Source organism: Helicoverpa zea, chromosome 30 (genome assembly GCF_022581195.2).
Source record: "Helicoverpa zea isolate HzStark_Cry1AcR chromosome 30, ilHelZeax1.1, whole genome shotgun sequence".
Classification (NCBI taxonomy): domain Eukaryota; kingdom Metazoa; phylum Arthropoda; class Insecta; order Lepidoptera; family Noctuidae; genus Helicoverpa; species Helicoverpa zea.
This window is the reverse complement of record NC_061481.1, coordinates 3,096,600-3,108,747: the sequence shown is the minus strand read 5'-3', so window position 1 is coordinate 3,108,747 and position 12,148 is coordinate 3,096,600. Positions and strand designations below refer to the sequence as shown.

The 12,148-nt window shown below is 38.8% G+C and overlaps 2 protein-coding genes and 1 long non-coding RNA gene across 4 annotated transcripts in view; 2 read left to right on the top strand and 1 right to left on the bottom strand.

Moving 5' to 3' along the window:
- The window catches only part of LOC124644401 (oxysterol-binding protein-related protein 8), a 75,100-nt gene that overhangs the window by 12,343 nt on the left and 50,609 nt on the right, over positions 1-12,148 (top strand). The gene's annotated exons all lie outside the window — the stretch shown is intronic.
- Positions 6,497-7,309, top strand: LOC124644403 (protein l(2)37Cc-like). The gene has a single exon (XM_047183730.1). It carries the CDS (start codon positions 6,497-6,499, stop codon positions 7,307-7,309), a length of 813 nt encoding a protein of 270 aa, XP_047039686.1.
- Positions 8,894-10,081, bottom strand: LOC124644406. Its single transcript, XR_006986053.1, has 2 exons — positions 9,871-10,081; positions 8,894-9,774 (listed from the first exon to the last, which is right to left on the bottom strand). It is a non-coding gene; the product is annotated as an uncharacterized LOC124644406 (long non-coding RNA).

The following is a 12,148-nucleotide window of genomic DNA, read 5'->3' as shown; positions in this document are numbered from 1 at the left end:
AGCCAAGTTTGAATAAATGATTTTTGAATTTTGAAAATAGTTTTCGAGGTTTTCTTTCGCTACAGTACTATCACTTTCAGAGTTCTTATCAAAGATACATGCATTATCAATCATTTGCATCTGACGTGCTGTATCTGTTATCATAGCGGTATTTATCTCATTTTAACCTACTTCAAAATGTTGTGTCAGGCGTTTACAATTTTGATAATGTTGTACTTATCACGTACTCCAGTTTTTTTTGCAGATTCTCCAGCTTCGAACTATATATATACGAGTTTCTAAGGTCACAGTTTTATATCAAATCATCTTTATTTTCAGGCATCAATGGCCCATATATAAATACCTTAAAAATTAGCATATATCTTTATGTTATATACAAAATCTTAGTCACTATAAACTAAGTAATACATGTCAATGTGCGGTCCTGTGGCACTTGTCCGCGGAAGCGACGGAACGCCACGACCAGTGGCCAGAAGTTCTCGTTATGAAAAACTTGTCGTTTTTCCGCGGTTTCTTCCGCGTCCTGTGGGATCTACTGTCCGTACCGGGATAAAATATAGCCTATGTTATTCGTGAAGAGTGTAGCTTTCCAACAGTGAAGGGTTTTAAATCGGTTTAGTTTCGGAGCCTTTAGGGTATAAACAAAAACCGTCTTACCACAAAAACTTTTAAACGTCAGTTTATGCCTTGTCTAAAAAAATGTCAAATTATGACGTTGACATATGGTTCATTTTGCAGCCAAAATTTTATTAGACAAGTGTAAAACAGGGTTTAAAGTTTTTGTAGTAAGGCCAAAAATGTTTTGCTCTTCATTATATTAGTATAGATTCTCTGGCCTCGAATTTTTTGCTACGAAAAATTTCGAGGCCCTTAGAGAGATCACCCTTACTAATATTATAAATGCGAAAGTAACTGAAAGATGATATGGCTGTATAAAATGTTACTGGTGAGATGACGTCAAACAGATAAGTAAGTATGGTAGAATAAGGCTTGCCTTGAATACCCCTAATATTGGATAGAGGCATTATTAGAAAGACACTATTTCTGACAGAAGAGGTCTCAGAAACGTCTAGTTAGCCTTATACCTACATTATTATACTCGTCAAACTTTTTGTCGTACGGAACATTACGCGAGTCGTTGTAAAGAAACCATTTTTAAATATCAGCGGATGATGGGGGTGCAAGAGGGGCCCCATATGCTCGTAGTTGTGCTCTGAATTTAGTTACGGACCGCCATTAACTTTCGCAAGAACTATAGTAAGTTTTTACTTGTTTCTGTTATCATCGAATCATACAGGATTACCGTAGATAAGTGTAGCTGAACCGTGCTAATCTCGCCAATCTATAACAATCAATTGACGCCGCTTATCGGTTTTATCAAAATTGATACAGTCGTTTCCATGACTCATGTGATAACCTTTGCGGTTTTGCTTTTTTTCCGGTTGGTATTAGTTTAAGAAGAAAACTTTCCAATGGAAGCAGTTCAATTTTTTTCCGGGACGTTAATGATACCACGGGTAACCAGCCTCAACTTTTTTTTTGTTGTCGTTGGGCTAAAAATGCTATTACGCATCCCCTTCCCGTCGTGGGACGGGACAAGGGTATGTGGGACTCCCCGGTAAAGACGTTCCCGGTATACGCACTAAAAAGGCCCAGCGGCACTCCGACCTCGCCTGAGTGGAGGGGGTCTGGGAATCTATGGCGTCCAGTCCCCCAAGACAGCCTCAACCTAGGTATCCTAATACCCTTTGCAAAGGAAGGTTGTCAGACTTCTTTTGTCTAACCGTAACGACTGCCAAAGATGTTCAAATGCCAGCCAGGACCCACGAATAGAAGTAGCCTTCTGAAACACGGAGGAACTTGTCATGACAAGATGGTCACCCATCTACTAGCTTACCGCGCCAAGTGTTGCTTAACCATTGATCGAGCTCCTCTGAACTTTAAGAGGACGAATTGGAAATTTTGGCGCCAAGGATTAGGAAGGAATTTTTCTCAGTAAATACAAAACGGATCAAAATACAACTTGCTCACCTGAAAGTTCATGATATAAACCTTATTTTGTTAGACTTCAAAACATGATTAGGTAACTTTTGTAACAGAGAAAAATATATCAAACATACCTCTTTTTAAAAAGAGATTCACATATTATGGGGAAACGGGACCGATTTAAGCCTCTTAACTTTTTTAGTAGTTGAGTATATACATACTCTTTAAAATTGTGGAAGGAATTTTTATCAAATTATCATTTCTAAATAATAAAATTACAAAACCATTTTGTCGCTTACGACTTTTAGTTATAAGCTAGCGCGCGTATTGTTATCCTCGCCCCGCTCAGACTCTCCGTCCCCTCTTGGCGTCTTAGATGCGCGTGCCGGTTATGGAATTATTGTTTACCAATTCGTCGCCTTAAAAATCTAAAACTTTTTTTAAAGATATTAAACCGACTTCAATAACATACCTAACACCTAATCTCAAGTCTAACAAAATATGCTATGCTGAAAACCGCTTACAATCAGTTCAGCCTAATCTCAAGTCTAACAAAATATGCTATGCTGAAAACCGCTTACAATCAGTTCAGCCTAATTTGAAATAATCGCGCACAGACATGCAAACATACTTATATGTCAAATAGAAAACCTCATTTTTTTAAGTCGTTTAAATAGGGTGGTTAAGTGCTCTTTAAAAGCCACTAAAAAGACAGAGAGCCGGATACTGACTTTCATCATTATCATCTCCTAAGGTTTTTTTACCAACTATGTTGGGGTCGGCTTCCAGTCTTACCGGATGTAGCTGAGTACCAGTGTGCCACAAGGAGCGACTGCCTCATCTGACCTCCTCAGCCCAGTTATCCAGGCAACCCAATACCCCTTGGTAAGACTGGCTTCTGACTACCGTTACGGTACGGACTGCCGAAGATGTTCACTGACTGCCGGGACCTACAGTTTAACTATGCTCGGGTACCTACTGACTTTCTGAGCTTAAAAATTGCCGAACTAAATATTTGATCGCGTCTATTTTTATAGCGCGGGCGCATGGAATTATCTGAGCGCTTGAGATAGATGTCACGCACCGCAGTGTCGTTAACTGCGCGGTTATAGTACAGGAGCTGGTGACTATGAAATCACTGATATATTATTACTGGGTAAGGATCATTTTCACCGACAACATATACGTCAGTTTTTCGTAAAACAACTGTTGTATCGTCGAGACTGGTGGGTTTTTTTTGAAAGGTCGAGAAGTGTGGAAGCAAGATGAGGAGGCCTTCAAATCAAAAATAAAAAAGAAATTATGGGCTAAAAATAAATAACTGTTCACTAATTAATTTTCACTTTCAATTTTCAAAGTAAACAGTTGTTTTATGAAAAACAAGACATTTTCACTGATGACATAAACGTCCGTTTCAAAATGGTTTCATAAAAAGGAGATTCTTAGTTCGACCTTATTTATGTATGTTTGTGTACGACTATCTTTCATTTGGCTGAACCGATTTTAATGCGATTATCAGTATAGTATTTGTCAGACTTAGGAGAAGGTTTTGGGTATATTTAATAGTTGTTTTCGAGAAGTGGTCTGTTTTACCTACCTTACCTATAGCAAGAGTTATTATGTAGGGAGTGATGACTTGCGCAAGACGGCTGGCAGGAGCTGGATGCGAGCAGCCGAAAATCGATCTCAGTGGCGTGCACTTGGAGAGGCCTATGTCCAGCAGTGGACTGCTATAGGCTGATGATGATGATGATGATGATGATGATGATGATGATTATGTAGGAAATTCCACGAAAAAAACAACACTGAATTACTTTAGTCAAATCCGTAGTAGGCACAAATATATTTTGAATGAATTAAATAGATTAGCCTCGCTATCGTGAATGTGTTGATCATTTCCGTCTAATATTGTATTATCAAATACATAGTATGTAGGTATGTGAATTTGTCACATTTATTTTTATTCACCGCGTTGCTAAAAAAACTTTTCGATTCTGGGTAATATTTCCAACATGTGTTGCTGGGGAGTGTGTTGCGCCACTTCTTCTTCCCAGCAACAACACATAAGAAGTGGTGAAGGGTGGGCGTTTTGGGGACGGTCTCTTGTAAATTCGTTCTTCTCTTGTAAAGACGTTCGAAAAGTGCTGTTTTGCAGCCTAATTTGAATTAATTACTTTTGATTTTGAACAAAACTTTTTAATGCGGACTCCAAAAAACACTGAAAAGTAGATAGACAATTGTTAATCAGTAAGTAAATAATTTTTTTTTAATCACTTCTACAAATGCAGGTAAATGCCAAAAAGTTCCAGTTCATATCTTCCGGCTCCATCATCAGATCAGTTGGACAGTACCACATTATTGTAATGTCATCAGAACTACATGCGGCTGCCTATTTTCATGACGCTACGATCCTTGGAAAATGACAAATTAGTTACCTTAGATTCCATTACATGGTTGCATATCCAGGTCGTCCTAATAAAAGTGTGTTGTAAAAAAATAGACGCCTGTATAAAAAAATCGTAAGTAAAGAATTTGGCGGACCTCCCAGCTAAATAAGCAAGTTTTCATAGAACGGTAATGGGATTACTGTGCCCAAAATCAAAATCAAAATCAAAAGTCATTTATTCAAAGTAGGCTGAAAATCAGCACTTTTTGAACGTCAAATCTACAAAAGACAGCCCCGAAAACGCCCGCCCTTCACCACTTCCTAAGTGTTTTTGCTGGGAAGAAGAAGTGGTGGAACAAACTCCCCAGCAACACAATTCTGTCTGTATGGTTTGAAGAACCGTATACAAAAAAATAAATAAAAATATCACTCAAAATTATACACATAAATTTGTATAAAAAAAAACAAGTAAACATGTAATCATATTAGCTAGTACACACCTTTCCCATACCTATTACTCAAGCAGCTACAAAAAAAAAATGTCGAAAAAAAAAAGAGAGAACATAATGCCTCCATTCAGTGAAAATAGGTATAGTTTTAGGGCGTTCTCAGCGACATGTGAAACACGACGTGTTTTATATATATAAAAAAAAAAAAAAAAAAAAAACAAATTTACAACATAAACAGTGAAAACGGTGAACTAGGACTACTGTTCAAATCAAAAGTCATACACATTATATTACGAGTCAAGAAAATATGTAGTCAGCAAGACGACCTGGTACCACAAGCAGCACCCGTTCACGAGCATAACGCCAATAGTGGGACTATAATCGTCGTACCACAAAACCTTTTAAACGTCTGTTTAACACTTGTCTAAAAAATGACAGATTATGACGTTGAAATAAGGTCCATTTTGCAGGCGCACTTTTTTTAGACAAGTGTTTGACACATGTTTAAGTTTTTGTAGTAAGACCATAACAGTTTGATGAAGGCAACGCCAATGTTCTAAAAATTTACTCACAAACTCTTAGACTATAAAATTTATAGTTCAGTAGCGAGCCTGTCATAAAAGGTAGGTGATAAATCATCCACTAATTAAATTACCTTGAAAAACTATCAGTAGTGTTTTTAGACTCTTGGTGAACCAGCGTGGAAGATTTTCCATACATCTTGTGAAGAAATATTATAGACCAACATTTGTTAGAAAAGTGACTGTGTTCTGGAAGTTCTGTGTTTATCTAAAGCATTTTTTTTGAACTGTGAAGTGCTATTACTCCAATTTTTAGTCCCTCTTGGTGGACTAACGTGGAAGATTTTCCATGCACCTTGTGAAAAATATTATACACTAATATTGGTTAGAAAAGTGACTGTGTGTGAAAGTGCTGTGGTTGTCTAGAGTCTTTTTTTGAACTGTGAAGAGAGCAAGTCAAAAACTAAGATTTTCTGACACATGTGAAGAAATATTATAGGTTAAAATAGGTCTGGAAAAGTGACTGTGTTCTGGAAAATTCTGTGTTTGTCTAGAGCAATTTTTATACTGTGAAGTGCTATTACTGCAATTTTGAGTTCATTTGAAGCTTTTGCTTATTTACGCTTGAGAAACTACTAATTTCGAGTGTGTTTACAAACTCCCATTTTATGTGCACAAATATTGAGCATTCTAACTGAGAATAGCCATCAACTGAATCAAGACGGAATTCCAGAACAAGGAGGTTATACAAGCTGTTGATTTGCATCCGTGCCATATTCAAGGAGGTAATTATGCTAATGATTCTCGACCCAAATCAATAAAAAAATTGGTACGTAATTTTTTTTCTTTAATTTTTTTTCGGAATTCCGTAAATGTCATCTAGCCTTATTTAAACTTGGCGCGTATGTTACTGGCGTTAAAACCGTGCAGCACCCTCACACGAACGCAAACACAAAGCATACGCAACGATCACTCATAAATTTAATTCATAAAATTGGATTACTTCGGAAATACCATGACATTACAATGACAAAAAAAACAGTGCATATTAGTTATTTCCCATCTACTGTAATTCCAATCGATTATTTACGTATTGTATGTCCTCCTCCTGAACTATGGCACAAATGCAAATCAACACCTTGTATAACCTAGATATGGCAAGTAAAGTTTTTAACCGACTTACGCAAATGGGTGTCGGTCTAGCCTTTGTCGGAGGAGTAGCCAATAACGCTCTTTACAATGTAGATGGTGGAGAAAGAGCAGTAATCTTCGACAGGTTCTCAGGCATAAAAAACATGGTTGTAGGAGAAGGTACACATTTCATCATACCTTGGGTCCAGAAACCGATAATTTTTGACGTGAAATCGAATCCTCGAAATGTGTCTACTGTAACTGGTAGCAAGGACCTTCAAAGAGTTGAAGTTACTCTGAGAATTTTATTCAGACCTATAGCTGAAGAACTGCCAAAGATATATACAACTTTAGGCGAAGACTACGATCAGAGAGTACTCCCTTCAATAACAGGAGAAGTATTAAAAGCAGTGGTCGCTCAATTCGATGCAAGCGAATTAATAACACAAAGAGAAATGGTGTCATTCAAAGTTAATGAAAGTCTCACTGAAAGAGCTCGTCAATTTGGACTCATACTTGATGATATAGCAATAGTACACATAACGTTTGGACGGGAATTTCTTCAAGCAGTAGAATTAAAACAAATAGCTCAGTTAGAAGCTGAGAAAGCAAGGATCATGGTTGAAAAGGCTGAACAGAAGAAGAAGGCAGCAGTTATTTCTGCAGAAGGTGATACCCAACAGGCTACACTATTGGCTAAGGCGTTTGGTACTGCCGGTGAAGGCCTAGTGGAATTGCGAAGAATTGAAGCGGCTGAGGACATTGCTTACCAGCTTTCTAAGTCCAAGAATGTTACGTATTTGCCTGATGAAGGATTTGTGAATGTTAGGAGTTAGATTAGGTATAGTTCGGCCATTCAGAGAATGCGTTCCTGACACGTCGCGATTGAACTGACGACGTAACTTTGCAATGGCGTTGCAGTTACGATAAAAATATTTTTGCTGGTTGTTTACCGTTTTAACAATTGAGGAGCATTAAAACAACATTATTATATCAATAATCAATGAATGTAGTTACGTCGTCAGTTCAATCGCGACGTGTCAGGAACGCATTCTCTGAATGGCCGAACTATAATTGATACTTTTATTTGGAAGTCTATTTTTGAGGATGTATGTATTTTAACACGCTTTTAATAGGTCCACCTACATATATTGTGCAGTATGTAATGGAATCTAAGTAAACCATTTTCCAAGGATCTTAGCGTCATGAAAATTGGCAGCTGTATGTAGTTCTGATGACAATACAATAATATGGTAATGTCGAACTGATCTGATGATGGAGCCGGAATTATTGTGTTTGTGGCTCGTTCACGCTAAAAATAATGGATTTTGATGGACCATAGCAGCGTTTGTTTGGACCTGGTTTTTTGTTCGTTGTTACTGGACCAATTTGAAAAATTCTTTCAGCTTTAGATAGCCTATTGGCTAGTACTTTTATCCGGGTTCACGGAGTAGTGAAAACCGTTGGAGGAAACTAGTTCGTTAAAAATAAGCTCTTATCGATAGATTTTACGATACTCGATAAATCGTAGTACCTACATTATTATTGACAAATATTTATATCGATTGTGTTTCCTGTAGTTTTTCCTATATCAATTTTGTTAGCTTTTTTCCTGCTGTTAGCGGAAGAATTTCAGCATTTTTGTATACTAACGGCCCGGTATGTGCTTCGCTACGTACAAAGTCCACCATTTTGTTAAAAAATGGTGGACTTTATCACTTACTAGCTTCTGCCAGCGGTTTCACCCGCATCCCGTGGGAACTACTTCCCGTACCGGGGTAAAAAGTAGCCTATAGCCTTCCTCGATAAATGGGCTATCTAACACTGAAAGAAATTTTCAAATCGGACCAGTAGTTCCTGAGATTAGCGCGTTCAAACAAACAAACAAACAAACTCTTCAGCTTTATAATATTAGTATAGATAAATGAAGAACCGCTTGACCGATTTTGTGCAAACTTCACATAAACCATCTACTAAATAGTCCAAAAAAGCCTAAACAATTGGTTTGAATAGGTGAGACCGTTCTTGAGTTATAAAATTACAACGAAAAGTTGCATTAAACTATACTATCTACATAATTATACTAATATTATTAAGCTGAAGAGTTTGTTTGATGGTCCGCTTTAAAAATATTTCACTTTTAGATAGCCCATTTATCGAGGAAGGCTATAGGCTACTTTTTATCCGGGTTCGGGCAGGGGTTCCCACGGGATGCGGGTGAAACCGCTGGTGGGAGCTAGTGCTTTATAAGTCTCATCTACGTCATGAAAACTTCCTCCTTGTTTCGAGAGGCATGTTAAATTGGTGAGCCGTAATCGTTACGGGTAGTCAGAAGCCAGAATGTTTGACAATCAGTCTTGTCAAGGGGTATCGGGGTGTCCGGGTAACAGGTTTTTACTATGCTCTTAATTAAATATCAATTAAATATTAATTTAATTAGTTAGCAATTTATTTCTTTGCTTTTGGAGGAATATACTAGTTGCTAAAACTTATATAGAGAGGGTGAAGTGTTATGTAAATATTAGCACTTGCACTATACCACCTACCAGCTGATCACTTGCACAAATTTTGACACACTTCCTACAAGCACTACTATGTCACAAATACAACTGGCTGATGTTCACGCAACCCAGAAGAACTTGGAGGAGCTCATCCTGAGTAAGATGTCGGAGATGGAAGCTCAAATTCAGACTGCTAGTCTCCCGAAGTCCAACACCATTGCTAAACTTGCTGAGGAATTTCGTGGTTTCCGTGAGTTGGTGTTTACTATGTTGGGCCTTTTAAAGAACCAGATACAGGAATGCTCCAAGTTGGTTGACGGGTTGGAGATGCGGAGTCGACGGAAGGCACTTATTTTTACTGGGATCCCCGAAGATGACAAGAAGGACTGCAAAGCCCATATTCTTGAGACTCTCCATAGTAAATTGTCTCTCAAAGATATCTCAGGAGATAACATCACCATTTGTCATCGGCTCGGAACATCAAATAAGGATCGTTCTCGACCCATATTGGTGAGGTTTGCTGATGTGAGTCAGAAAGCTTCAGTATGGAGAGTCAAAACATCACTGAAGGGATCTTCAATTGCCATTAAGGAGTTCCTGACTCGGACCAGGCAGCTTGTTTTCAGCAAGGCGCGACTGCATTTCGGTATGCGGTTTTCTTGGACCCAAGAAGGAGTCATTCACATCAAAGCTCCTGATGGCAGTCGTCACAAAATATCCTCCCAAGCTGAACTCGATCCATTGCTGCTGAAATACCCCAAGGGTTCTGCGCAACCGCCATCTGCTGCTCGTGGCAAGTCCTAGAATAACGTACTTAGTGTTTAGTATTTGTTTAGTTTTTTATTGGCTGATTGATAAGGTATAATCTTAATGTGCTTGAAGCAATGTTTACGTACCTTACAATAGCGCTTTCATATGGTTCGCAACATTTATAAGCAATTTAAGCATTTTATGTATATATGTATACTTTTCGCTATCAACAATCTCTTCAAAGTTGTGCCTTTTGCTAGTTTTTCTCTTCTGTATCTGTTTTTTAGTATCACCTTCAATTTACAATAATAAGATTATGATATGTCACTACTACTGACTGTCACATCACTGTCACTGACATTATTGACATTGACGTTTCGGTTATGTTCGTACGTTCCGTTGCACGTTGAGTTGTTCCTGCATATTTTTCATTTTGATAATGTTCACCGAATGTCTTAAACATACCTTTTCTTGTACTTTCATCAGTTAATTTTAGCCTTTTTAGATTTTTCTTGCATTGTTACAGCTGGTGGGTGGTGCAGAGATGTACTTTTGTACTGCGTCACCCTACTGTATAGTTTAGTTTTTTGATTTTATTTTGTGTTTATATTCTATTATTTATAGTATATAATATTTTATTTATTTTTTATCTTATGACTGCCAATGATGATTCTTTTCATTCTGCCAATAGTTCTTCTAACTTATCAAACTCAAGCTTTTGCTCCTGTACAGACACTCTTGGTGACTACCTGCGAATGACCTTTAGTCAGCACAACCGACATTTTCTCAACATATGTCATATAAATGCTCAGAGTGTGCCTAGTCATTATAATGATTTATACGAAGCATTTTCTGATGCTAACGTTCATGTTGTCCTGGTTTCTGAGAGTTGGCTCAAACCGCATCTCCCTTCCACCAGCTATTCGCTTCCTGGTTTTGTGCTCGTCAGAAATGATAGGATCGGAAAGGGTGGTGGTGGTGTTGCCATTTATCTTAAAAGTAACTTGCCATTCAAAATACGTGCCACCTCACCCCCTGATTTCTGTTCATCTGCCGAGTACATTTTCCTTGAGGTTTGTGTCAAAGGGGTCAAGGTCCTTATTGGAGTGGTCTATTGTCCTCCTACAGCAGACTACTTTTCTGACCTTGAGACGACTCTGGAATCCATAGGGTCTGAGTATGAACATCACGTCATCATGGGTGATTTCAACACCAACCTTTTGTCCTCTTCCCATCGTTCCCGTAAACTCCTTCACATCATTGAGTCTGCCAGTCTTCATGTTCTACCACTCCAACCTACTCACTGCAATATTGCAGGTGATGATACTTGGCTAGACTTAATGATTACCTCCGACCCTTCCCTTGTCTCTTCACATGCCCAATATCCTGCTCCTTGTTTTTCCCACCATGACTTGATTCATTTATCTTATCTCCTAAAGCCTCCAAAACCTACTCCTAAGGTTCTGCACATGCGTTGTTTTGCAAAAATGAATGTGGATAGGTTACGCGAGGACGCTTCGAGACTTGAGTGGGAAGCTGAAGTAGCCAACGCCTCCTCTGTCGATGATAAAGTAGCGACGCTGAACCGGTTATTGCAAAATCTCTATGACATTCATGCACCAGTTAAGTCGGTGAGAGTTAAGCGTCCGCCAGCTCCATGGATGTCGAGAGGAGTACGTATGGCGATGAGACGGAGAAATCGGGCCTTTCGCAGGTTTAAAAAGGATCGGTCAGAGGAGAATTGGGTTCTGTTCAAAACAGCAAGAAATCGTTGTAACCAGATGATACGTAATGCTAAACGCCGCCACATTCTCGATAATATTACGTCTAGCTCCGCAGCCGATATCTGGAAGTTCCTTGGCTCACTAGGTATCGGTAAGTCACGTCAGTCAGAGTTGCCTAATACGATTGGTTTAGATGAGATCAATTGCCATTTCTCTACCACTTTTAGTTTGGATCGTCAAACCACTCGTCAGACGGTAAACTTTATTGCCAGCCTTCCACATCCTTGCACTGATATCTTTGATTTTTCTCCGGTGTCTGCGGGTGATATCAAAAAGATCATCCTTTCGATAAAGTCCAAGGCCGTGGGCTATGACGATATCAGTCGTAGTATGGTCATCCCGATCCTTGAGTATATACTCCCATCCATCACTGATATAATTAACTACTCCTTATACTCGGGTCAATTCCCTTCCTTGTGGCGTTATGCTTACGTCCGTCCCCTTCCCAAAATTGCAAATCCATCCCTCCCCACCCATTTTAGACCAATTTCAATCCTTCCTTTCCTTTCAAAAGTGTTGGAGGCCTGCGTCCATAAGCAACTGTCGAGCTTCATCCACTTACACAACCTTATTAGCCCGTTGCAATCTGGGTTCAGGCCAGGACACAGCACTGCTTCGGCACTTCTCAAAGTGACTGGTG

Excerpts from the sequence above, each read along its gene's own strand:
- LOC124644403 (XM_047183730.1), top strand. The coding sequence starts at position 6,497 with ATGGCAAGTAAAGTTTTTAACCGACTTACGCAAATGGGTGTCGGTCTA.